This window comes from Lepisma saccharinum, chromosome 3, assembly GCF_977018435.1.
Source record: "Lepisma saccharinum chromosome 3, izLepSacc3.1, whole genome shotgun sequence".
NCBI classification, from domain to species: domain Eukaryota; kingdom Metazoa; phylum Arthropoda; class Insecta; order Zygentoma; family Lepismatidae; genus Lepisma; species Lepisma saccharinum.
Window position 1 is genome coordinate 10,836,477 of NC_139231.1, and position 25,274 is coordinate 10,861,750.

At 36.4% G+C, this 25,274-nt stretch overlaps 1 protein-coding gene across 1 annotated transcript in view; it reads left to right on the plus strand.

Moving 5' to 3' along the window:
• Positions 1-15,779, plus strand: part of Schip1 (Schwannomin interacting protein 1) — a 310,208-nt gene extending 294,429 nt beyond the window's left edge. The window contains exons 11-12 of the mRNA XM_083118304.1: positions 1,167-1,266; positions 7,650-15,779. Coding sequence (XP_082974430.1) covers positions 1,167-1,266; positions 7,650-7,764 — 215 coding nt within the window. The 3' untranslated portion in view covers positions 7,765-15,779. The remainder of the gene's footprint in view (positions 1-1,166; positions 1,267-7,649) is intronic.
• The last annotated feature ends 9,495 nt before the right edge of the window (positions 15,780-25,274 follow it).

The following is a 25,274-nucleotide window of genomic DNA, read 5'->3' on the forward strand; positions in this document are numbered from 1 at the left end:
CTCCTTGCACACATTAATGTTGCCGCAGTGACGATAGCAGACACCGCGGGGTTGTTTGCTCACACTAGACAATCGTTGATTCGGCATTGTCATCTCTGTGTGAAAGTTAATGGCAGACAGTTTGAAAATCGTCTGTGATGTGGTTCCCTCGGTACCTCCACTCTGCACACAGTGAACATGTCGACACACATGCAAGCTAGCGCAGCACCGCCACCATCTTTGTTTTTCTACATAATGGTGATGTCCACTACAGATATTCGCTTTCTTCTTGGTTGTCAGTCTCCACATATCACTTTCCGTGGATAACACATCTCTCTAAACCCTTCTCTACCCCCATGACTTAACAGACCCATTCGCTTCCTTTGGGGAATCCCTTGCACATCAACTTCACACATCTGCTTTTTTGAATAGAGCATGCCGCATTTCTTTGTGGAACACCCTTCGCCGCGGTCATATGGTTGGCCGTTTTGCCACTGTTTCCTTGTAAACATAATTTTCGCACTTTTCCTCACTTCAATAAATCCGAATGGGTGCTGTTTTCTGCATTTCGTCTCCTAAACTTCTGTGTTTATTTTCACTTGTAGAATCACCTCCTACACATTGGAAACACACTTTAGAAATACCATGTATACAGTGGAACCTCGATTACAATGTAGGAAAACATAAAATGTGAGAAAATATAATCAGGCTTGCAGTGTATTAAATTTACTGTAAATGTTTCTACATTTTGGGTCAGTTTGTCCTACTTTTATGCTGGTAACCTTAAACTTAATGTACAATGAATTTTGACAGTTTATATTCCGTTTTTGTTATTGGTACAAGAAATTTTGATCACACTCAAGATATAAAGACAAATGAATAAGAAAGGGGAGGGGTTAGGGAGAGAGAGAGGAAGAAATATCAAACCTAATCTGTGACCAGACCAGTGGAAGACTTAGCATCCTAATTATTACTCAGTATTTGAAACAATTAAAACTATTGTATTAAAATTAACCATGTGCCAGAAATACTGACAAATCATAAATAATGTTAGCACAAGGCGTATGTGTGCTATACTTTAATGTAATTGTATAATGGCAGTGCAGAAATACTGGCACTTACATAAATTACTTTTATTGTTTCTTTCATGTTGATATCATTAAATTAATTATTTTTTCCTTTGCCAGTTCTTAATGAAGATCTTGTAAAGTTACTAATGGAGAGGGACGATCTGCATATGGAGCAGGATTCGATGCTTGTGGATATCGAGGATCTTACACGTTATTTGTAAGTATTTTTCTACCGAAATACTGAATATGGTTACATTTATGCTGGAGTAGTGCTGCGATCCTGACTAAAAGAAAGTTACTGCCAAGGCATTCTTTTTCAGTTTGAAACTATAAGCCTTGAGCTCTGGAGAAAGTGGAAATTGTAGGGGGCCATTTGGGTTTTGTCAAGAAAAAGTCAGGCAGGCTGGTGCAGAAAAATTCCAATGTTGCCACCTACAGTTGTAGATAATATCTGGTTACTCAGTTCAAATGTAGATTTGCATAATTTGGCAAAGGGGGGTTCCATATTGAGAGGCCAGGCAAGAAATGTGGGAAGAGAAGCACAAGCCTCATTTCCGAAGATACCCACCACCCTCCGTTGGAGAGTGGTTAGCACAGTGCACTACGATGCCAGCAGTCCCGGGTTCGAATCCCAGTAGATGGTAGTTTCTTTGTGAGTGTCCCTTCATGAATATCATCACCATCACTCATCCTCATCTTTGTCATTAGCCAAAAGTGACAAAAAGTTAGGTAAAATAAACCACATGAATCAATCTAAAACCAACAACACCATTGAAGCAAGCCAAAAGAGTTGCTGGCGGAATTTCGTGAAGACGGGGGCAGATATTTATCCAGAATTATTCATTGGGGGGGGGGGGGGGGGGTGGTAAGTCCAAATCTAGGGGTGCGTAAGGGTAAATTTTAAGTCAAAATGAGCATAAATTGGGCCTTTGTAAAGAAAATTTAGGGGATGTTGAGAAAATTTTGGGGGAGTGTCAGGGAGCTTGTTTGAGTGCATGGGTAAATCACTGAACGGGGGAAAGTTTTTAACTCTTGGAAAATGGAGCAAATATGCAACAAAAGCTAATAATGGACGATTTCGTTAAAAGAGGTTATTACAAGGCTTGTAAGAGATTCTTCGTTGTGGACAATACTGTACCTTTTATAGAAGTTGAGAGAAGAAAACAATTTTCGATTTGGGGCCACATCAAGGAAATGTTTACGTGATGTTTGCTTTCCTTATTAAAGAACTGGATCCAATAGGATGGTTTTGGGTGAAAAAACAGATATTGCGTGCATATTCTTGAGAGATACTCTTGACTGCAGAAACACTGGAAGAACCAAACGTAAATGAATACCATACAGTGCCAAAATATGGCAATGTGACAAAGACGTTGTGGGAACTCTACCACCAAGTGGAAAACCAGTAGTGTAGCGCAGTTTCCTGTGGCCTTACGCAAATAAAATATTTGGGGGATATTAGTGAATATGTATCTACATACATATATGTGTATTGAGAATACCATAACTTACATGGTAATTGTTGGTGATGTTAGAGGGGTGGACGGATGTTTTAACCCAATAACTTCCATTACGAAAGGGAGAGAGAGAAGGAAATGAGGAGAAGAGGAGCTAGCAGCCACTGCCTACAAAGCAAACATGGCTGTAGTTTATTAGAAGGTCGATATACCTTTTTTGTCAATTAAAACAACACTTTTTTCACGAACAGCTTTATTTACAAATGATCTAGCTTATCAATGACAATCTGGTAACATTGGGGATAGGAAGAAATTAGTGCGGTTGCAAACACTCCTTTCGAAGGAGGAGAACTCATTATGAGGGTTGTCACTTCCTCAGCGGTCAACTCTAATACTTTCTCCCCAGACTTCAGGTTGCCCGAGACCTATACTCTCTCTTTTTAAACTAACCAACTGGTTAATCCCGATAAGTTGCAGGTCTTCTGATGGCAGTTATAGAGATTCATTTACTAGGAGAACATGATTTGGGACAAGCAAAAATTAGAGATGATGTGGCATTTTCTCCATTTTTGTCAAGAATTGAAAATGTTTTCCTACAGGTTTTAGAACAATCCTACGTACGCATGTCATAACAGTTATTGAACCGGAAACAATGAACATGCTAAACATTCAGAAGTGTAGAGTGTCTTAACATTCAATCAAAAATCACAATCTCACCACGAAAGGCTTAGGATATGTATCCCGACCTGGACATGAGTGTTAATTTGTGAGAGTAATCATCATAAACCCTCATCGTCATGACTAACTAAAGAGTCAGAAAAACGACAAAGTAAAATAAAAAATCAACATGTCATATTAATGCTGTAGATATTGAATAACAGCTAATATTTACCCTAAGGTTTAAGGTAAAAACTATTTACCTAAAATGAAAACTGAATTAATGATCTCACTGTTGAAGGTTTGAATTCAGGCCTGTGCAGGGTCTGGCTTTGTGTGTGTCCCTCATCAATTTAAATTCATCATTTATCACAATCAGTGCAAAAGTGACAGAAAAGCAATGCAAAATACAAATACGAAAGGGAAAAATTACATTCAATCAAAATTGGTCAGCTTAACACTAGATATTTCAAAAAGAGCTATTTAATGATGGGAAATTGTACAAGAGAGAAAAGCACATCAGTAATGGACTGAAACGAAGGGGTGAAATTATCTTGATGGAGCCAATCACAATGGAGCTTTTAGGACATGTTGCAACTGCTGAGATCAGAAACAAATCGGTTCCTTGGTATATTCAAAGCTCGTAGCTGCCAAGCTGCAGGATAAATGCCCCATATTCCATGAGTTTTATTTTATCATCACCTGACACATGTTCCTGAATCTGAATTCCAGCATAAATGTATTCCAGGGCTGAGTTGACACAAGCACTAGCATATCTATACAGTGAAACATCAATTTTATATTCCCAGATTTTACTTCCTTCCTGGAAGTATAATATTTTCCTGGATTAAACATTTTCTGCACAATAATATCTTTAGCCACAGTCTTCTGAATAATGTATAATCGAGGTTTCACAGTATTAGCCTATAGGGCACGTGTTAGATTTACTCATTGATGCCAGCTAATACTTTTCTCATAGTTGTAGTTTCCTGAGAATTGTCTAAAGTTTTCATTGTTCCTGTGACAAAATGATTTGTGATTAGGTGGAAGCTTAAAGAAATTGATATTTCATATCATTTGCTGTCAACATCACGATCTTAAGGCTATGCTGGACCTTTCGCCTGCAGCAACAAAAAATATTTTTTGAAAATTTCTCTCCTTTTGGAAAACCACTATATTCTAAATTATTTGAAATTAGTGTTCTTGTAGAGCATTCAAGTGAACTTTCATGTGGTTTGCTTTTACTGTTATCTAGATATCTAGAAATAGTCTTATGTTGCCATGGAACACAATACAGTGCTAGAAGTCACCGTGAACTTGACAATATTCTATGTTAAAATTTAATGAATTCCAAACAAGCAAAGGTTATAACCTGTCATAATCACACCACGCCTATTGTGCACGCATGTTGTAACAAGCTCTTTCAAATTCTAACCACTAGATGTTGCATTTTCTTCGTTGCTGAATTTTACTTGCACTCATGTCGAATTACATTGCACTTTTCCTTATACTCTTTAGAATTGTATTGAACAATTTATATGAACATTGTAGAAATTCTTTACGAGGGTTCTGCTTTTGATTTTGCAGTTAATGACAATTTCGAATCTAAAGAGGAAGTTTTTATTAATGTTTCATTAATAATTTCTATATTACATATTGAAAATGTTTTCAGTAAATTTCATTACAATGTGAATTTTTCTTGTAGAAAAACATTCATATATATGAGAAAATGTATATAAAATATATATCTGCACAAAGAGGATGTAGTTTCTGAAAGATTAGGTAAATAACAAACTTTGCAACATATTCTCTATGATTTTCTGAAAAGCAGCAAAAAAAAAACAACCTGTCTCTGAAAAACACTGCATTTTCAGGATATTCTGCAAAGTGTTTAATCTGTTAATTTACAAAAACAGGATGAAACTTTTTTTGTGAGTGCAGCCACATTCACATCCCTCGTCACCTGTCTGTCCTGCAACATCAAACCACAGAAAAGTTCACTTGAATGCTCTAGAAGGTATTCTGTGTTTTCAAAGGATTTTAAATGTCTTAGCAGTTTGTAGAAAGGGGAGAAATGTTTGTAGAACAGTTCTGCTGCTGCAGGGCAAACATTCATGCAGCTGTAACATCAACAAGTAACAGTGTGTATGTTAATTCTGTTTTCTGAATTCTTTAATAAACTTTGGTAGATTGATATTGTAGAATTGTAAGATAATACTCAAAATTCTAACTTAATGTCAGCAGTGTTAACTTACTACAGTATTCAAATATTTCTATCAGTACAAAGTAGTTAATCGAAGCCTTGGGTCAGCTGAGGTTCCCTGCACCCCCTGTACTTGTCATCCAATAGCAGCCCTACCTCAACAAAATCACACACACCCTATAACAATAAGATTGGTTTTGCTTCGAAGTTGCGTTCAAGCAAGAACAGATTTTTCATGTTTAATTTTCACTTTAAAACTGCTAAGGAAGGACAAAGTATTTTTTTTACTGATTTTTATTATAGATTTCCAAATTAAAGCACTTCACAAAATTTACATTTGACCTGTAAATCTCAAAGGTTTTGTTTTACTTAGATAAATTAATACAAAAGTTAACTTCAGATGCCTTAGATTAGTCTTAAGTGAGGAAGTATAGGTAACATAGCTTATTAAACAAAATTAAACTCTGAAATCTTAAAATGAGAATATGGTCGACCTCTACTTACGTAAACTAACTAGGTTTGCGAGATATTCAGCACTGCACTGTTACTTTTCTTTTAATCTTTCAATTATCATTTTAAGTAACACTTTGGTACAAAAAAATTATACCTTGAGAACTCTTGACACCAGGGGAAGACTTACTTTTCATCGTAGCTTCTTGATTTCTTGTTTTCCGTTTCTTCTTTCCACTGAAGTTCTTCAATGCCTCTCTTTTGAAGTAACTCTCTGCTGAATCTACGGTCCGAAGATCGAACTTGGTCACAACACCATCTTCTCGACTAACGAACCTCATGTTCACAACTAAAATTCAGCTTTGGGTTGAACTACAAACTTGATGTGTCCTTTTCACTTCCCACGCTGTAAGAACTATCACAAGGAAACAGTCTGTATCCAAGTAAATTCCATGTGCTCCTTTTCAACCACGCGAACGATCACACATCCAAAAGGCAGGACACTATTAACTGTCAATTAGAAACTATCATGAGCAAATGATTGCTACATCCTACAGACATCACAATCAAAGCTCGCGAGGTGTCCCTTTGGAGAAATCTCAACACCAACTGGTACGGGCTTCTACAACCAACGCACGAAGTCTTCCATCTGAAGACTCTCTGCAACGATTGCTAGAAACTTCTACCGTGTCCCTTTACACTATCATGAGCAAATGACTTAAAGAAAATGTCCATGGATAACTGCTACTTCCTACAGACAGCACAATCAAAGCTCGCGAGATGTCACTTTGGAGAAATCTCAACACGAACTGGCACAGGCTTCTATTTCTACAACCAACGCAGCGAAGTCTTCCATCTGAAGACTCTCTGCAACGATTGCTAGAAACTTCTACTGTGTCCCTTTACACACTTCGTAGTAAGCACAGTTCATTTTGTCCAACGGGTGTTAGTATCTTTATACTCCTTCTTCTCGAAAGAAATCACCAGTCCTCAAAACAATCGATTATAACCCTATGTTCCCTCCTCCTCATTCTCCACAATGATCCTCTTCACCTCTGCTCTCAAATACAACTGACAAAGGTGCAAAATCTGCCTCATTTTCTGACCTGTAGCAAACTTCTCCTTCTGTTTCCCATAATCTTACTGTAAACCTTTCCCCCTCCCAACTGTTGATTTTTTTTTTACACCATCTCTACCATATCTTTTGATAAAATTTGTTCATTTTTTCTCGACAGGGGATACAGGTTTGAAATAGCAGTTGCATGTCCTTTCATTGGTCATAATTGTAAATTACCATTTCTTTTCAATTACAAGTAATTCTTCCCACTTTTTTCTTTAGGCTGCTTCTATAGAAATGTTATTTTTATAGTTTATTTTTGTTCATTTATATAGAATAGTGTTGAAAAAAACTTGATTCTCTTCTACAGGAACTTCAATTTGATTCTTGAAATTTTGTGGACCTGGAAAAGTTGAGGAATTCCTTAACAAAATGAGTACAGTATTAACCTTTTAAATTTTGCTTCCTCGCAAATCCAGGTTACGTGATATAAAAGTAGTAAGTAACAAAACAGTATTATCATTCACAGAGTTACAAACTACTTATAGAATCATCAGATCAGTAAAATTTGGGCACAATATGTCTTTAACCCCAATTCATTGTTTTTTTTATTATTCGTCAAAGTATGTCCTATGTTTTCTCCTTTCTGTCCTGTGAAACCCAAAGTAAGCTATATCCTTCTCCAAGTACTTGCCTAGATGAATGAATCTTTAGCTTCAATATATCTTGGTTGTTTTGTATGATGTACTTCATATTGTTCTCTTTGGACTGTTCAGGGGTGCCAAAGAACAAACCATCAAGGATCAGAGTGATGTTCAGCTACAGAACAACAATCTTCTCCTGCCTAACAAAGTGAAAATCAACAGGATAAAAAGTCTGGTGAAGAAATAAGTGCGAGTGTGGTATAAAGATATCTGCAGCGGAGACTGGTGTATATTGAAACACTTATCACTTCACTGTTCGTGACAGTGTTACATTTTAGTTACTAGTGGACAGTGATGTTGTTTTCTATAATGTGCTGTGTAATAAATTTATGATATATATATATATTTAAGAAAAATATATTCAGAGTTGGAGGAGAAATATTCCAGAAGAGGCGAGTGATTGTCTCAGCTTGACGAGGCAGCTGCGAACTTCTCAATGTTTTACGGAAGTTGCAAAATGTAACGTAGCAAACAAGTCTTGCTATGTTGTACGATTCTCACTTTTTATTTAAATGGTCCCATTCCTGTATGGGAATATCCAGTGTACACTTTTCTTTCCTTTTTTTGTGTTAGGTATTGAAGAATCTATTGTTACAGAAAAATGAACTTGCCATTGTATAACTCCCCTTGCCAATGTATCTAGAGTTATTTATTGTGTTTGTACAGTTCTCTAGTCCAATTCAATGGTGATTTTTCCTAAGGCAGAAAAATACCTTGTGTGATTTTTATTTTTAAACAATGTGTACGTAATTGTGTGTGTGGTTCGCAAGGTGTGAGCAATGCATGTGTGAGTGCCAGCTAATGTGCTGAAATGTAATGCTGCTATCAATGCTTCATGGTATAACATGACAATAGTAGTGCTTTCAAAGTCTATTAGAAGGAAATTCAAACACTACAATTGACTTTCGTGATAGAAAATCAAGCATCATATTAATTATATCATTCTATCTCTCTGATATTCTTTAGACAGGAAAAATTGACAAATTTATTTTGGTAATTCAACTGGTTCCGGGAAATTGACGTTAGGCATATCTTTATTTTCACCTTTCTTTACTACATTTTGATTTGAATATGAGTTGTCATCGCATAAGAGAGGAAATTGAAGTACTATCACTAAACTTTGTGGTAGCTAATATTATAATTAGAGCATATGAACAAGTGAAATTTACTTCAGCCAAATATATTTTAGTTTAATATCAGCGAGTTATCCTTGATTTATAATAATAAAAAGAAAAAGAAGAAGACCTATAGGAGAAAAAATACAATTAAGGAACGGACATTTCAGCATTTATGGTGCTAAAAGAGAAGTTCTTATTTCTGGTGTAATCTGAATTTTAAAGCATGATGAATAATGTTACGTGAATCTCTGCCTATTTATTGTTTTTAGTTCAAATTGACAGAATGGCTACTTGTATTACTTGGCATGGAATCGCATTGTATAAGACGTAGATACATTATTAGCTCAAGTAATGTTTTGGTTATTGGCAGATATTGTTCATGAGAATGTATCATACAATAACATTGTATGAAAGACATGCAGTGTATTTTTGTAGACTGAGCTTCAATATTTGGTTAATATTGCTCGAAGTTTACTTTCTTTCACTTCAGTTTTTCAATGTCATTCAGTATATTTTACATCATTGAATTCATAGTTCAAGTAAGACTTGAGGATCTTCTTGACTCATATTCAAAGTTTGGTTGCCTGTCAAAATTTCTGTATACGGAATGGTGATCTATTATCCGTCTTCTGTTTGAAGCTTGAGGCATCACGAGAGAAAATATTTTGGATTTACTAATGGACTTTACATGCACCTTAAAAATATTTGTGTGAGTGTGTGTATGTATGTATGCATGTGTGTGTGTACATATTTGAATATTTGTGAGCAAGGCTAAATGACGAGGTTCAGTAGTAATTTGAGATGTGTCTGTTAACAATGGGCCATTGCACTTCTATGATAAAACTATGCTTGCTGGTAAAGAACTGTTGCAGAAAGTAAAATGGAGTGTTATTTTAATGGAGAATATATGTTGAATCAATTTTAAAGGTAGCAGAACAACTTTATTTAAACACTACAACTTTACAATTAGAAAAGTTTTTAACACTGCTGCAAGAAGTCACATGCTCTCTTCTTCAGATCTTTCATTTTGAAGCTGGAAAAATATGAATGCTCAAAACCTGTCATTAATGATAGACAGTTGAACCCAATTTTACGTTCCTGTATTTTATGTTTTCCCTTATTATACATTCAATCTTGCTCGTCCCGACATCGCAAAATGTTTTAAAATTTTCCTCAGTTTTACATTTTTGCACATTTTAAGCTTTTTTCAGCTTGGTCCCCTGAAAAATGTAAAATCGAGGTTCCACTGTAAATTACAGGGGAATTGGAAAACTGTAATTAAAAATCTTTATTTGGCTTGAAAAATCAATTTACTTGTATTTATTCACTTATATTATAAACTTACTTGAGTTCCAGTGTGATAAGAATTTTCATTTTTATCTACCATTCAGGTATAGTGGTTCCTTTCAAAAAGTAATGCTTTTTTTTACTGAAGTGCTTCTTACACGGAGGCAGTTAGTATGATGCATGTTACACCTACCTACCCAATAGGAATATTTTAACACTTCAGCATATTATTTAATGTGTTTTTCCTTATCAATCGTATCAGGTATCTCAAGTATATTCAGGAAGTATTACTATTGCCTAGACTTGTTCGTGTTTTCAGAAACATTATTTTTTATGGGTTTCCTCCATTTACTTTCTTATCCTCATCTAGTAATAGAGTACCATGATTCCCAGTGGTATAGCTGTAACTTGATTCTAAGTGAATATGGTGTCCCATTCGTCCCAGCTACAGTCCGTCATTTGATTAAGATGACTTAATTAAATTGTAAAACAATTGGCACATTTCCAGAATTTTTTTTTTTAATTAGAAATTTCATAAGTATTTGACCCGATTGAAGTATTAAAAAATGTATGGCTCAAAGGTTAATAGTTGTATAATATCCTTATTATTTTTTCTTTTTTGCCAGTGGAATAAATCCAATACAATCCACCATTGTGGAATAACCTAGTGTTTATATTCCATGTATTTCTCTTGTGTATCAAAAAAAATGAAAACAATAGGTGTACTCCAGATAGTATTGGATATTTCCAAATAATACTTGAAAATGATGAATTTCAAATTTTCACATTAGCTACAGGAACTTTTTTATTTTAATCTTTGTCTTTGAATGAACTATATATATTTTTTGATTCTTTATAATATTGCACTAAAGTATGGGATGATTAGTTGCAATATTCATTCGTATTGTCACACAATCATGCCAAATTAATATTTTTCCCCCAGTGATACTTTATTTGCTGAGCAAAAAATCCATGTGCAACAACCAAACAGGTAATGATGGTGATTTTGAAAAATATGGAAGAATTTAGATGTTTATGAACAACATAGTATTGACTAATCTTCGGTGTAACATACAAATCTTATTAGCTTACAATAACTGTGTCCTCACAAAAATCATATTTATTCTTTCACACATGTGGACATCTTGTACGGTCCTGTTTCCTGAATACATGCAATTGGCTCTGAAATGACAAAACTCTGCAACAGTACAACCACCGAAGCAAAAAAAACACAACTGTTAACCATTGCAAAGCGCAACAAGAACATTGTGTAAAGCTAGGCAAATGAAGCATTTAGCATTATTTGACTGGGAAAGAAGGCAAAAAGTTAAATAAATTTCAGTGTTTTCTAAAAACTAGTGTGCATAATGGACCTTAAAATCACTGCAGCATTACTTTGTGTACATATTATGCAGAAAATGTGTAAGCTCTTCACTAAAGCTAAATGTATTTAGCTTGTTAATAAAGTAGGTCTATTCTTACTGACATATCTGGTATATCATAGATGCTTTGAAAAAATCATGTGTAACTCAGGCTGTTATAAACTTGCAAATATGTTATATCAATGGGAGCAACATGTCTTATCAGTGCCTGTATAGTCGTAGTTTACTTTTGTGAGTCCACAGCCAGATTTTTAATTCTTTTCCTTCTCTGCAGTTTTTTTTTTATCTTAATTCCCTTTTTTGTCATGGAAAGTTATGACCTGTCTGTAAACCTCATATATTATCATGTTAATTGTGGTAGACTTAAATGCATATCACCTCATGATGAGTGGACGTAAAGAATATTGCAGAGAATTTGCCGTACTGGTTCTCATTATTACTGAAACGCCACAGCTGTGTGTACAATCTTGCTATTAGACTTTTGAATTGAACCATTATCAATTCTGCAATATCCATAGAAATTGAAAAGCCATTGTGTATATATTTGGATGTATGCATTGTAACGATGACTTCGTAATCATTTATGCAATTTGAATTGGTTCATTGTTTCATAAATCCCTTGAAGTAAAGCACAGAGGTGAAGATATTACTTCTGTGTGTGTTATATTTGTTACCATAGCAATAGCAAAATTCCAAATATTACATCATTTATACAGCACTTAGCAAAATTGAATAACATAAAACATAAACAACGTTGTACAAAAGTAATTATTATTCTGATTTTTCAGCTTTTAAGGAAAGGTGAATTTTGTAACAAATTAATAATTTTAATAAACATATAATCATAGGGTGAGGATACAAGGGACTGTCACAGTATGCACAACTATGAGTGCATTTATTAATGCTATTCTTAAAAGTTTGCATAACGGCTGTTGGACATTAGAAAATAATACAGTAAATGTTACTATTAGTGGTTTTTATTATTGCTACAATATTTCATCCTGGTTCTCAGAACTCTTTCAAGCTAACACTACCAAGACACACTACACTAATAAAATCTTATCACTTTGTTTCCCCTCCAGGTTTCATCCTAGGACAGTGCAGCAAGAATAAAAAAAACAACACATTTTGTAATATGACTATGTTTTATCAGTTATTTGGAATCTTTCCGACATTTATTGTAAAGAATATTGAAGTTATGTTTTTCAATTACTTGAAAATGGCAAATGATATAAATATTCATTATTGAAATATTTCAAGAATTGACTAAAAGTTTGAATCATAGTTGCTAAGGAACTATGCAAACCTTAATTTTTAATTTTAACCTAATAGTGTGATAAAACATGTAATTTATGGATTTATTAGGATCAGAAAATACAAAGTTATAAATAAAGCAATGAAAGCAAAAGAGAGACCAAAATTGTTCGTTTTCAGTAGTTGCAAATTTTCTTCTTGTTCTTTGTGAGTCTTCTTCCATCAATTTCAATAATCATTACTCATCCTCATTATCGCAATTAGCCAAAAGTGGCAGAAAAGTGACGTAAAATAACTATATCACAAATAAGTAAATAAATTGTTGTTCAACTTTGATAAAGAATAGATGAAAGGACAATCACAAACACATATGGACATCACACAACAAAAGTTTAGCTTAATAACAATACCTTGGGGAGGATATGTCCTGCTTGGAAAAATTTCTTGTAATGAAGCAAATACAGCGAGTGAAATTCCCGGATCTAAGTGGTCTAATCACAGGCCTCTTGAAAATGTTGGACCTAAACTTCTCTAACCAGACTTATTACCTTTGAACAAATATGTGAAATTAATTTTGTTCATGTAAATGAATATTAAGAAATGAAATAATAGAAAACCTATTAAATCTCCAATTTCTGAAAAGAGTAACAATTCCACACCTCTAATTGGATAAAGCATCTAACATACACTCTTGGTATTTTATTTTTCCAAATACAAATTTATTACATGTACAAATATGTATTGTTTATGGAAGATTAATTGTAATTTTGTGGAAAATTTAAACAAAGTTTTGTTGATACCTGGCCTTCAATAACACAACCCTAATAACATTTGTAATATAATTCATGTTGTCCCTGTGGCAATACAAAACAGACTAAATTAGATTATAAAAATAAGCTGTTGTACATTAACACAATTGATATATTGTTGCAGTATGCAGTATATATTGGACCTTCGTGGTGACGTAGTGGTAATGTCATCGCCTTGTAAGGAATGGGTCCCAAGTTCGATACCCAGTGGAGGCACATTGCACAGTGGTTCAGATCCCACTGAGTAGCCTTCCTATCTGTGCATAAAGTGGACTTTATACTAAGTGTTTCACTCGCTCTCGAGCCCCTGATTTTCCCTTATAACTTTCAGACTAATGGATGCTTTTAAGTGAAATTTGACCCGGACAAATAGTATGTGAGAAGCACAGTTATGGAAAGATACAAGTGTGGCGGTACTACTCTCTACTTCATGTGACGCCTGCACAAATTAAAGGATGATTACGAATACCTTCTGCAACATGGAGAGGCATGCCTTGATGCTGATGGCAATCACTTGTAACACTGGCTACAAGGTCAACATGCTTCTCGTACAGCAAGGCATGTCCATATCAAATTCCACTGAATTACGTTCATTAGTTTGAAAGTTATAAGGGAAAATCAGGGGCTGAGAGCAAGTGAAACATCCTGTATATATTTTATAACAGTATGAACTCTCACATTTCGTAAAAAAATGGATTGTAGAATACAGCTGTCTGTCAACCTTAATTATAATGATATTGTAAATTTGACAAGTAATAATGAGTACCAGTACAGAGAAATGAAGCAGCAATTTTTATAAAGTCTCACAAAAGCGTAATAAGCATACATATTTGCATTGTCAGTAATGAAAGACATTGGCTATTGAATAAATTGTGTTACACTGATAAGATTCAGTTCTGTATGAACATATATTGAGCTTCATTAATAGAAAATAGTTCCAACAACTTCTATCCGTGATTTTTGGTAAATCGTGTGTAATATCACAATTCCCAGCTCACCATACATGCTAATGCTAGGACTTAACTTGAATAATCCAATCAATTCAAATTATATACACAGTGTCTTAATGTATGAATTCAAGTTGTATGCTTTACCTGTTTGTGACAACTGTCTTGGTATGAGAGCTTCTTGGTTGCTGATGTAATACTCGTGTAATCACTTTATTGTGATATATACATATATATATATAAACAATTTTGTGAGCTAATTTTAGCTCTGCCAACAAAACTCTAGTACCTAGGGTTATAATGTTGAACATAGTAACAATATTCCTCTGCTAAGCCTCTCCGTGGCTTGTTGATGTGTATAAAGTAACTGTACTTGTTGTTTATATGAATGCACCTCAGTGTTAGATCTGACACATATCAGATATGTAACGTTACGTGTTGACATTTTTTCCCTTTAGAACTTATGGCCAATTGGAATTGTTAATTTGCATTAAATTTAAAATATGAATTCATTCCTCCCCCCTGCAATATTTTACATGTATGCCTGATATTTTTTTGTTAATAAAATTTTGTACTTAAAAAGGGAAAATTTTCAGTAATGTACAATAAATAATAATATTGTACGTTGTACTTTTAATCTATTGTACGGACAATTAATGATTTGTCGTTTGAATAATGTATTATTTGCTCTTAACCTATGATAGTAATATAACTTGTTCAAGAATGTGCAGAATCCTACCTCCACTTGTTTCAGTTTTGCAAGTAACTGATAGTTTCATAATGAAGTGTCAATTTTTATTAATTTTTACATGTTAAAAAGGAATCATTATTGGTAACTACTTATGTAGTGCTTGAATTTTTTTTAAAAAAATATTATTTTCAAATATTTTTTTGTGACAAAGGAATATCTATTCTTGCTATAAAAGTGCAGATGCTGCTGATGAAGGGAACATCTCATAAAGGTTGAAAATGTCAGCATGCATACAGTAATAAATGTATATACGTATATATATATGGTATACAAACAGGTCAGAATATATCTCTTGCTTTCTTATCCTGCACCAATGATGATTTTATTCACAATGCATTAAGTTTTTGTTGGGATGTGTTTATTTATAGAGAATTTAAGGTGCAAAAAAGAAATATGAGATGTACGTTTGTAAATTAATGAGAAGTGTATTTTTCAGATGTATCTGAAAGCATATAATGTATGTATGTTTGGTTAAACCTGTTATTAATTGTGTGTGTAAAATTTTGAAGAAAACAAAAAATTGTGGATTTTAGTGTAAATATTGCATTGTAACTTTCCCCTCATATATTTTTATCACTACCCCCACTTCTTTCAGTCATTAACTCTGAATTGTGCAGTTGCACTATTAGTCAATAAAAGGAGTAATATAAATTATGCAGGAGAAATTATATTCCATTTGATGGTTTGCCTTGCGTCCCCTTGAAGTGTTGGTTATAAATTAAGATAGCTGTCTCGGTAGTCTAGCATGCAGAGTATTCAACTCGCAATCTTGCCCCCGAAAGCACGGTTGTGAAAGGTCCAGGAATTGTAAATAAATTTAATGCCAGTCTGGGATAAAATAAGCAAGTGTAAATGGGTTCTAGACTGCAAAGAACCTTTTATGTTTAAAGTATTTCAATTCTGTCCAAGAACTTCTTTTCCACATCAATTTTCTGTATGAATTTAATACGGTCCAGGAACTTTTTTTTTTTTAGGTCAATTTAAATGCGGTCCAGGAACTTTTTTTCAATGAACAATGAAACCGAATGTAAATCATGCGAGAGAAAAAAAAAGTTCTGATTCTGTTGCGGATTCCAATAGAACCCATTAGAATGTATGAGGTCCTGGACTTTTAGTAACCCTACCTGAAAGTTCCAGGTACGAGTTACTGTCTAAGTGTATATGTTCCGTGAGTCGGTCATTATCAGTTTTCATATCATAATTTATTCAAATTGTTCCTACTGTATTTCACTGCATAATTGTTGCAGTTTTTATGCCAATTATGTGTACTTAATTTGTGTTTGATGCACAAAACTCATGAATATACATTAAAATTGAATAGTCCAAATTCATACACATCATTTATTTGTGACAGTTAGCAAACATTTTTCCGGCCTGAAAAAAAAAATAACATTAGTTGGTATCGATTTGTGGATAATAGTCAAAATATTACACCTGAGAAAATTTACTACAGTGTTTGCAATACAGACTTACAAAATGTAATCTTCTGTGTGTGAAGATTATGCACCACTGTCATTGGTTTCGTTATCTGATGCATGGATGCAACAATTACGCGATGAAAGGTTATAAACCAATTTCTGGACTGAAAATCAGGGTGTGACAAGTATTAGGCTCAGTCAGTAAATAACTAGGCAGAGGATATTACACCAAAACTATAGGGTTCGAGTCATGGGAAAGGTTTGATTCTCCATTTGAAATTCATGAAAAAGGGTCAGCGGGCCTGAAATGGAGGTGCAGGAGTGACGAAACTGATTTCGCGCACATTTTCTCACTATATGGCGTTATGTGTCTGGCAAAGGCTGCTAACAGCAGTGGCCATGTCGTCATTCCTAGGGGATATTCCCCTCCACCACACCAAAAAAGTTCAAGACCCTCCACTAGTGCCAGCAAGGTCATGCGTTCTTCTTCGATCGCTCCAGTGGTATTGTGAAACATTAACGAAGCTCAGGAAGGCAATCAAATCGAAATGTCCCGGTCACCTTTCTCGTGGTGTCGTCCTATTGCACAATAATGCTAAATCACACATAGCCAACGCAACAAAAGGAATGTCTGAAAAAAATTGCACCCCCCCCCCCTCCCCCTCCATAGTCCAGATCTGTTCTCGTGTGACTTCAACATATTCGGTGAGCTCAAAAAAGCACTGCGGGGACAATGGTTTCAATTGGACGATGACGTCAAGGAGTGCATGTACAATTTGTTCCAACAGCAGCGAAAGGAGTTCTACGAGTATGCCATTTTACAACTGGTGTCACAATGGGATAAATGCCTAAACAATACTTCTGAGGTTCATTACGTAAGTACTGTGAAATATCCTCTGTCTCATTATTTATTGACAGCCTCATATGTGGTGAAATATATTTGTCAAAAGTTTCAGAAAAGTGATGGTAAATTAGAAAAATATGAGGAAATAACCACAGCCCATGCAGTTGCCAATGGAAAGCTTAACTGTCAAGTTTTTAACACTGAAACTGCTCTGGTGGTTGTGTCCAAAGACAGTGGCAGCGATTATGGGTGGCAGATGCCCCCTTCCCCCACTTTTGCCCCCGCACTATGCTAAACATCTACAAGGAAATATACTGTCTCTCCCCCTCCCCCCCCCCCCCCGGTCGGTTTTGGAACCCAATCGCAGCCACTGTCCAAAGATAATTTAATCAGATGATATCACCAGGACTTTCTGAGAGAGGAGTGTCAGCTTCTGTAACAGCCTGTGCTACACTTTACATTCTCATATTCCTTCATTTTTTATTTTTTTTTACGAAATCTGGGCTATAAATAAAACTCCCTAAACCCTCCTAGAAAACACAAATGTGTTAATCATTTTATCATAAGACATTAAATGCATGCACAATTAAATGTAATGAAAACACTTCCAACATTGTGTTAAACCTATAACAAATATTTCTGGGAATAATTTTCATCCAGCGAATGCGTGTGTTATTCACTGTGCATAGTGCTGCTTTTCCCTCATACCCTGGTGCTCTAGCCTTTTGCATTACAGTTTGGTTATTTGATTTTTGCTTTTCTACCTTTTTTAGGTCAACAGAAAGAATAAGGATGAATGATCAGCAGACAAAATTCAAACCATCTTCTAGTTGAGACTAGTTTGTGACTAGAACCCTCAGTGCAGATGGCTTTTGGAAGGATAATTATCCATGTTACTCCAGGTAACTTATCATCTGATATGGTAGTTCAACAGATATCCTCTCTCTTACATACATTTTTGGGGGGAGGGGCACAGGGTGTCAAGCCATTGATATATGAGGGGCAGTCAAATGAAAACCGAAAACCGTACACCCACTACAAAGTGACAATGGAGTTCGTTTTATTCAAAAGTAATTGCCACAAGTGTCAAGACATTTATCCCACTGGGAGACGAGACGATCAATTCCAGTCTTGTAGAAAGAGGTAGGTCGCTGATGGATCCACAACTTCATCCACTGTTGCACTTCCTCGTCCGAATGAAACCGACGTCCACGAATGTCTTTCTTCAGGTCACCAAAAATGTGGAAGTCACAAGTGGAAAGATCGGGGCTGTATGGAGGATGTTCAAGCATTTCCCAGCTAAATGTCTGAAGCTTATCCCTCACCAGATTGGCAGTATGGGAACGGGCTTTATCATGCAAAAGGATGATTCCGTCCGACAGAATTCCAGGGCGTTTGACTTAATGGCACGTCGCAGTTTCTGCATTGTGTCTGCATAGCACTGTGCATTGATTGTGGACCACACTCTAGGAAGTCGACAAGCAGAGGGCCCTTGCAGTCGAACAAGCAGCTCAGCATGACCTTACTGGAACTCGTATGGACAGCCTTGGATTTCTTTGGAGGGGGAGAATCGACGTGTTTCCATTGTTGGCTTTGCCGTTTGCTCTCTGGCTCAAAATGGTGGCACCACGTTTCGTCCCCTGTGACGATACGTGACAGAAACGCATACTCTTCCTCGTGGTACCGCTGCAAATGACTCGGACATGCAGTCATTCTGTCAATCTTTTGTCCCTCCGTCAGTTGATGCGGAACCCACTGCGCGCAAATTTTTCGGAACTGCAGGTGATCTTTGATAATGGCATGCACAGAGCCATGACTATTGCCAACCTGAACACAAATTTCTTCCTCTGTGATTCGTCGGTCTTCCCGGATCAGACCATCGATCCTTGCAATTACATCAGGCGTAATGGCTGGGCCTGTCCCGGGTGCGGATCTTTTTGCAATGATGTGCATCCTTCGTGGAATCTCTTCTGCCACTCGTGCACACTTGTCAGGAACATGCACACCTCTCTGCTCTTCTTTGCTTGCCTCCATTTCCAATGCTGGACGAACACACTATTCACTACGCTCACCTCCTGAGCAATGACGAAGCAATTGTGTGGACCTGTGCGTTTTCACTGTGCATTTCTCCTACCCTACAGATGGCAGTATCGATACGTAACAACAGTGTTGCCAACTTTTGCGAGGAATGTGTTTTATAGTGGGTGTTCAGTTTTCATTTGACTGCGCCTCATAGAATTGACTAATATTATGAATTATAATAAATATAGGGAGACTTCCCTACTCAATCCACCAGATTAATGAATATCTAGCACAACTATTTTTCTTTATATTTTCACATTTCACACTGTTAATATATTGAAATGCATAGTTACTATCACAATGTTTGGAATTAAATAAGATATTGTAATATCCTATGCATATGTGTTACATGGGGCACTAATCATTACACAAAATGACCACCTTTCTCCTGCACACATGCCCCAAGTCTCTCGTTGCTACTCATCAATTGCATTACACACTGTATCAAGTGTCTCTCATTGCTACTCATCAATTGCATTACACACTGTCTAAACTGTCTCTTGTTGCTACTCATCAATTGCATTACACAGTATCAAGAGTCTCTCGTTGCTATTCATCAATTGCATTACACACTGTATCAAGTGTCTCTCATTGCTACTCATCAATTGCATTACACACTGTCTAAACTGTCTCTTGTTGCTACTCATCAATTGCATTACACAGTATCAAGAGTCTCTCGTTGCTATTCATCAATTGCATTACACACTGTATCAAGTGTCTCTCATTGCTACTCATCAATTGCATTAAACACTGTCTAAACTGTCTCTTGTTGCTACTCATCAATTGCATTACACAGTATCAAGAGTCTCTCGTTGCTATTCATCAATTGCATTACACACTGTATCAAGTGTCTCTCATTGCTACTCATCAATTGCATTAAACACTGTCTAAACTGTCTCTTGTTGCTACTCATCAATTGCATTACACAGTATCAAGAGTCTCTCGTTGCTATTCATCAATTGCATTACACACTGTATCAAGTGTCTCTCATTGCTACTCATCAATTGCATTACACACTGTCTAAACTGTCTCTTGTTGCTACTCATCAATTGCATTACACAGTATCAAGAGTCTCTCGTTGCTATTCATCAATTGCATTACACACTGTATCAAGTGTCTCTCGTTGCTATTCATCAATTGCAATACACACTGTATCAAGTTTGTCTCGTTGCTACTCACCATTACACACTATCAAGAGTCTCTCGTTGCTACTCATCAATTGCATTACACACTGTATCAAGAGTCTCTCATTGCTATTCCTCAATTGCATTACAGCCGGCTTCTGTGGCGGAGTAGTTTACACATCGTGCTACGATGCCAGGGGTCCCGGGTTCAAATCCCGGCATGGATATTTGTGAGTGTCCATTCATCATATCATCACTCATCCCCATCGCAAATTAGCCACAAGTGGTACAAAAGTGACGTGAAATAAAGAAAATTAATCAATCAATTGCATTACACAGTGTATCAAGAGTGAATTCTGCCACTGCCTTCCAGTGGCGAAGCTCCTATGAGGCTTTTGAGGCTTAACCTACCCAAAAAATGTTGAAATTAAAATGTTCTTGTACCCTGTAACAATCAAAGTTCATTAAAACGAATTAAACTATGTAATCCGAACGTTTGGTTCCGCCGATCCTTCCAGATATCTCGTCAGTCAGGCCAGAAAGAGGAGAGCGCGTTCGGTCTGAACTGTGAGGCTTTTGATGAAAAGCCTCGAGTTAAATGGCAGCTACAGCGTGAGCTCTGCGTAGCTGAGGGGAAGTGTAAGGGGAAGGGACTGCCGATTCCCTGGGTGAAAGTGGCTAGCCTCAGAACCAACCTGTTGTGCTTCAAGTCTTCTTGTGCGAAGTGCGTCGTTCACGTGCTGCATTGAATGTGCATTCACGTGTGTGTCACATAGTGTATTTATGTTATAAAAATATAATACTGTGAAATTATGCATTGAAAAAACTAAGAGGATTTGCAGTGAAATAAATGTAAGTGATCAAGACTTCATGGCTCTCAGATGCTTAACCTACGAAATTGGACACACTGACTGTACAAATGGAAATAGTTTTGGAGATCTTGAAAAGATAAAATTTGTTGAATTGCTAGACCAAAATAGCTTTGGGGGATATAAACTACATTTTTATGTGATGAATTTAAATAACCTTCTGTCCACATATCCATTTTTTAACAAAGAATGATTAGAAAATGATTTAAAGAATATCTATGCTGATGAAGAAAAGCATTTACCTCCTGCAGACCTTCAAAAAATCATAGTTAGAAATGATCTTCAAACAATTTACAAAGAAGTAACACAACTTATCAAGTTGGTCTTGACATTCTCTGTTACAACAACTTCCTCCGAAAGAAGTATGAGCACCCTCAAGAAAAATTATCTCCGCAATTCAATGAAAAATTAAAGATTAAGTTCTCTCAGTACAATAGCCATTGAAAAAAAAAACTGTTAAAGAACTTTCTATTGATCAAGGCTTCAAGGAAAGAGTAATTGATACTTTTGCGACGAACAAGAATCGATGCATGGACCTGCTGTATATGAAAAAATTTAAGCAGATTTTTCAGCCTACCCAGTATTTACGCCTTAGCTTCGCCACTGCTGCCTTCACAAGAGAGTGCTTCAGACTGGCAGTACTGACGTGCATCTTCTTGCAAGTCATGTCTTGAACCAGAGACCCAAATTTATAGTCCAGATAGACTGCTGACTGCCAGATTGCCAATCTTAGCAGGAAATGAAATTGGCACATTTGTCTTGAGTCACTGCTGCATTGTTCAAACCTTATGAGCTGGTGCAGAATCCTGTTCAAAGCTCCACTCCTGACTGAAAGAGAGTTGGAGAAATCCTTGATTATTGTCTCCTGGACTGTCTTCTACACTCAGGCTGATGTTTTTAGCCTTTCTCGCAGAAATCAAGCTCAGTGGTGCCATCATAACCCTTCCCACCACACCATGATTGAAGCAGGATGGTGGCCTCTCTTTATCTTTGAAGACTTCGCACTAGCTTCTCGTGGAATTGTGGCATGCACACAGTCCTTTTTTGCAATTTGAAAGTCTCCTCAATCGTAAACATATGTTCATTGTTGAACAGAATTATTCTGTGCCAATTTTCTGCATAATGCTCCAGTAGGTGCTTTGCTTTTGCCCTCTGACAAAAGCTCTGAGAAAGTCGGCTGTACATCGTTTCAAAGCTTTCAGTCCTATGTCGCTTCATAACACATGAGATATGGACATTTTGGAAATATTCAGTCCACGGCCCATCACTGATTGATTCTGTACACTATTTGTGCACATATGAGTTGCCACTGATTTCACCAGTTGCACAGTCGTTACGGTGTGTGGCCTTTTCTGCCTGGGCCTGTCATTCACTGTTCCAGCATCGATGAAACACTAGATAGTACGATACATGAACCTCTTGGAGATTCCATGTTTCTGGGCATCTTGAAAATTTTGCCCGCTTACTTTCCTATCTTATTGAGTTCTATAACAGCCAGATGGTTTTCATAATTGACGCATCCCTACATGGAAGCTAAACACAAAGGTTATGTGACTTCTATAGCTTTAGCGTCGTCGCCTTGTAATCAAGGGGTCCCGGGTTTGATTCCCGATGGAGGTACACTGTGGTTCAGATCCCACTTTAAACTGTAGGTCCAGTCCCGATTAGCTTTACTGTGCATAAGGTGGACGTAAAACACCAACTCAATCAATCAACTTATATAGCTCAACTAGCTATGACTGATATGTTCATTCTTTCTGCGAGATGTTGACTTTGAACACCAGGTGAGGAGCCACCTTCCAAAGTTTTGACTATTGATGGTAAGAATGTGTATATGATGTGTTTGAAATTTATTTTGTGCCCTGTAACACAGTGTGAAAGTTTCCACAAAAATCTTATTCCTTAATTATGTGCAAAAGTGTCATTTTATTCTTGAATTAGTTTTGTTATTGGCTGACACTGATAAAGTACTATAAAAAATTACTAATTGGCCTACTAATATGTTCCATTCACCTCTTTAATTAATGCATATAACCAGATGATATGGGTTTCACCTTTGACAAGGAACTGCATATTTAGACATTTACTTTACAAAACCATGACATGGATTATGTTCTTATTAATAAAAATTAACAAAATGATGGATATATTTCACTAAAGTTACAGACTATTTATAAATATATCAGGTTGGTAATATTATTGATAAAATCGATACAACATACATATAATACAGTGTACACCCAATGGCGAAAGAAACCTTAGGCGAATTGTCCACCACCATTTTTATTCGGTCTGTATTACACAATGTGATTACAATGAATTCAAATAATGACGTCAATAAGGAGAGAACTATGCCTGCTTCGAACCAACATAGTTTCATTCCTTAAAACAACACAGGATGTAGAATAAAAAAGTAATGAAAATAGTGGTGGACAATTTGTCTACCATTATCTTTGCCGTTGACTGTACCTGTTAATCTGTCCCATCACTAATAATAATAGAACGAGGGAGGATGGTGTGGCTATGAGGGGTAACTGATGAGGTTACTTTAAAAAAATGTACTTAAAATAACAATGTACAGTGTATTGAGTATTCTGGGGAAAAATGTGAGGATTCTGGAAAACTGGGGAGGGAATACATTTAGAGCACTTGAGAATCCTGAATCTGTAAAATACATACTTTCTTGATGCTAAAAGTTGAAATTCCTAGCTTCAGGATGCTTGGTAAAGTTTTAGTTTATGTTGGGGAATGCTTGCATGGATTAACATGGACACAATGCAATAGGTTGGAGGAAGCGTATGCGAATTATCGTACCTGGGGAATGCTTTAAGAAAAAAAAATTAAGTTGGAGCGCTGTGCTTCCTATATGCATTTGATAAATATGGCAGGCTATTAGGACGGTGGACTTTTGGAATGCACCCAATTGTCAATCCTACTTCCACATAGTACACCCTGGACTGCATGTTGAAGACTAAAGAGGCTCCGCAGTAAAATCCTCTGTGGGTGCATGTTGTGTTCGGAGGCTGGGCCTATCCTAATATATTTGCTATTACAGACAATTTTATTACTTGTAATTTCATTAAATGGCGTTTAATACATGAAAACTGAAATTTTAGGTGTTATAATGACAACGTATTTCTATTCCTGTCCCGGTACTTGATCTTCACATGCTGAGACACACCTTTGCAAGGGCCTCAGCTGGTCCCATAACATCCTACGTAGTCCACGCAGGAAGTCTTAATTTGAGGACCTGGTATGCCTGTAATATGAGGAGGCCCATGAAGGTCTGCTGGATTTTTTTTCCAGGGAGGGGCAAGTAAGGTTAATTTTTCCAGGGGGCAAAGGAGGCATATTTTGCCCCATGATGATGATGTACCCTCAAAAGAACACTGCTTCAGTCTGAAATTATCATGTCCCTTCAACACCCTTATAATAATTAACATAATTACTGCGAATGAAATGAAATTATGTGTGAAATACATAGGTGGTCTTTAATTTTCCAGGGGGGCTAACCCCTCATTGACCCCCCTTCCAAATGTCCATGAAGGCCAGCCTCAAGGCTTTTCGCAAAACTACTGGAAGGGCAAACGCTGTGGCCAAATGCACCTTCTGTCGCGACTGACGCGGACAAGGAGCAATGGAAAGAAACATGTTTACTGTTTTGAAAAGTTCCCTTTTGTAAAGACTCGTTTAAACCTGAAAATGGTATGATTTCTGGGAAGATGTTTGGTGCCACCCCTGCTGCTTCTAAAAAATCACACATCAACATAAGCATTGTGCCCCCCCCCCCCCAACCTTGGACCGAAATGAGT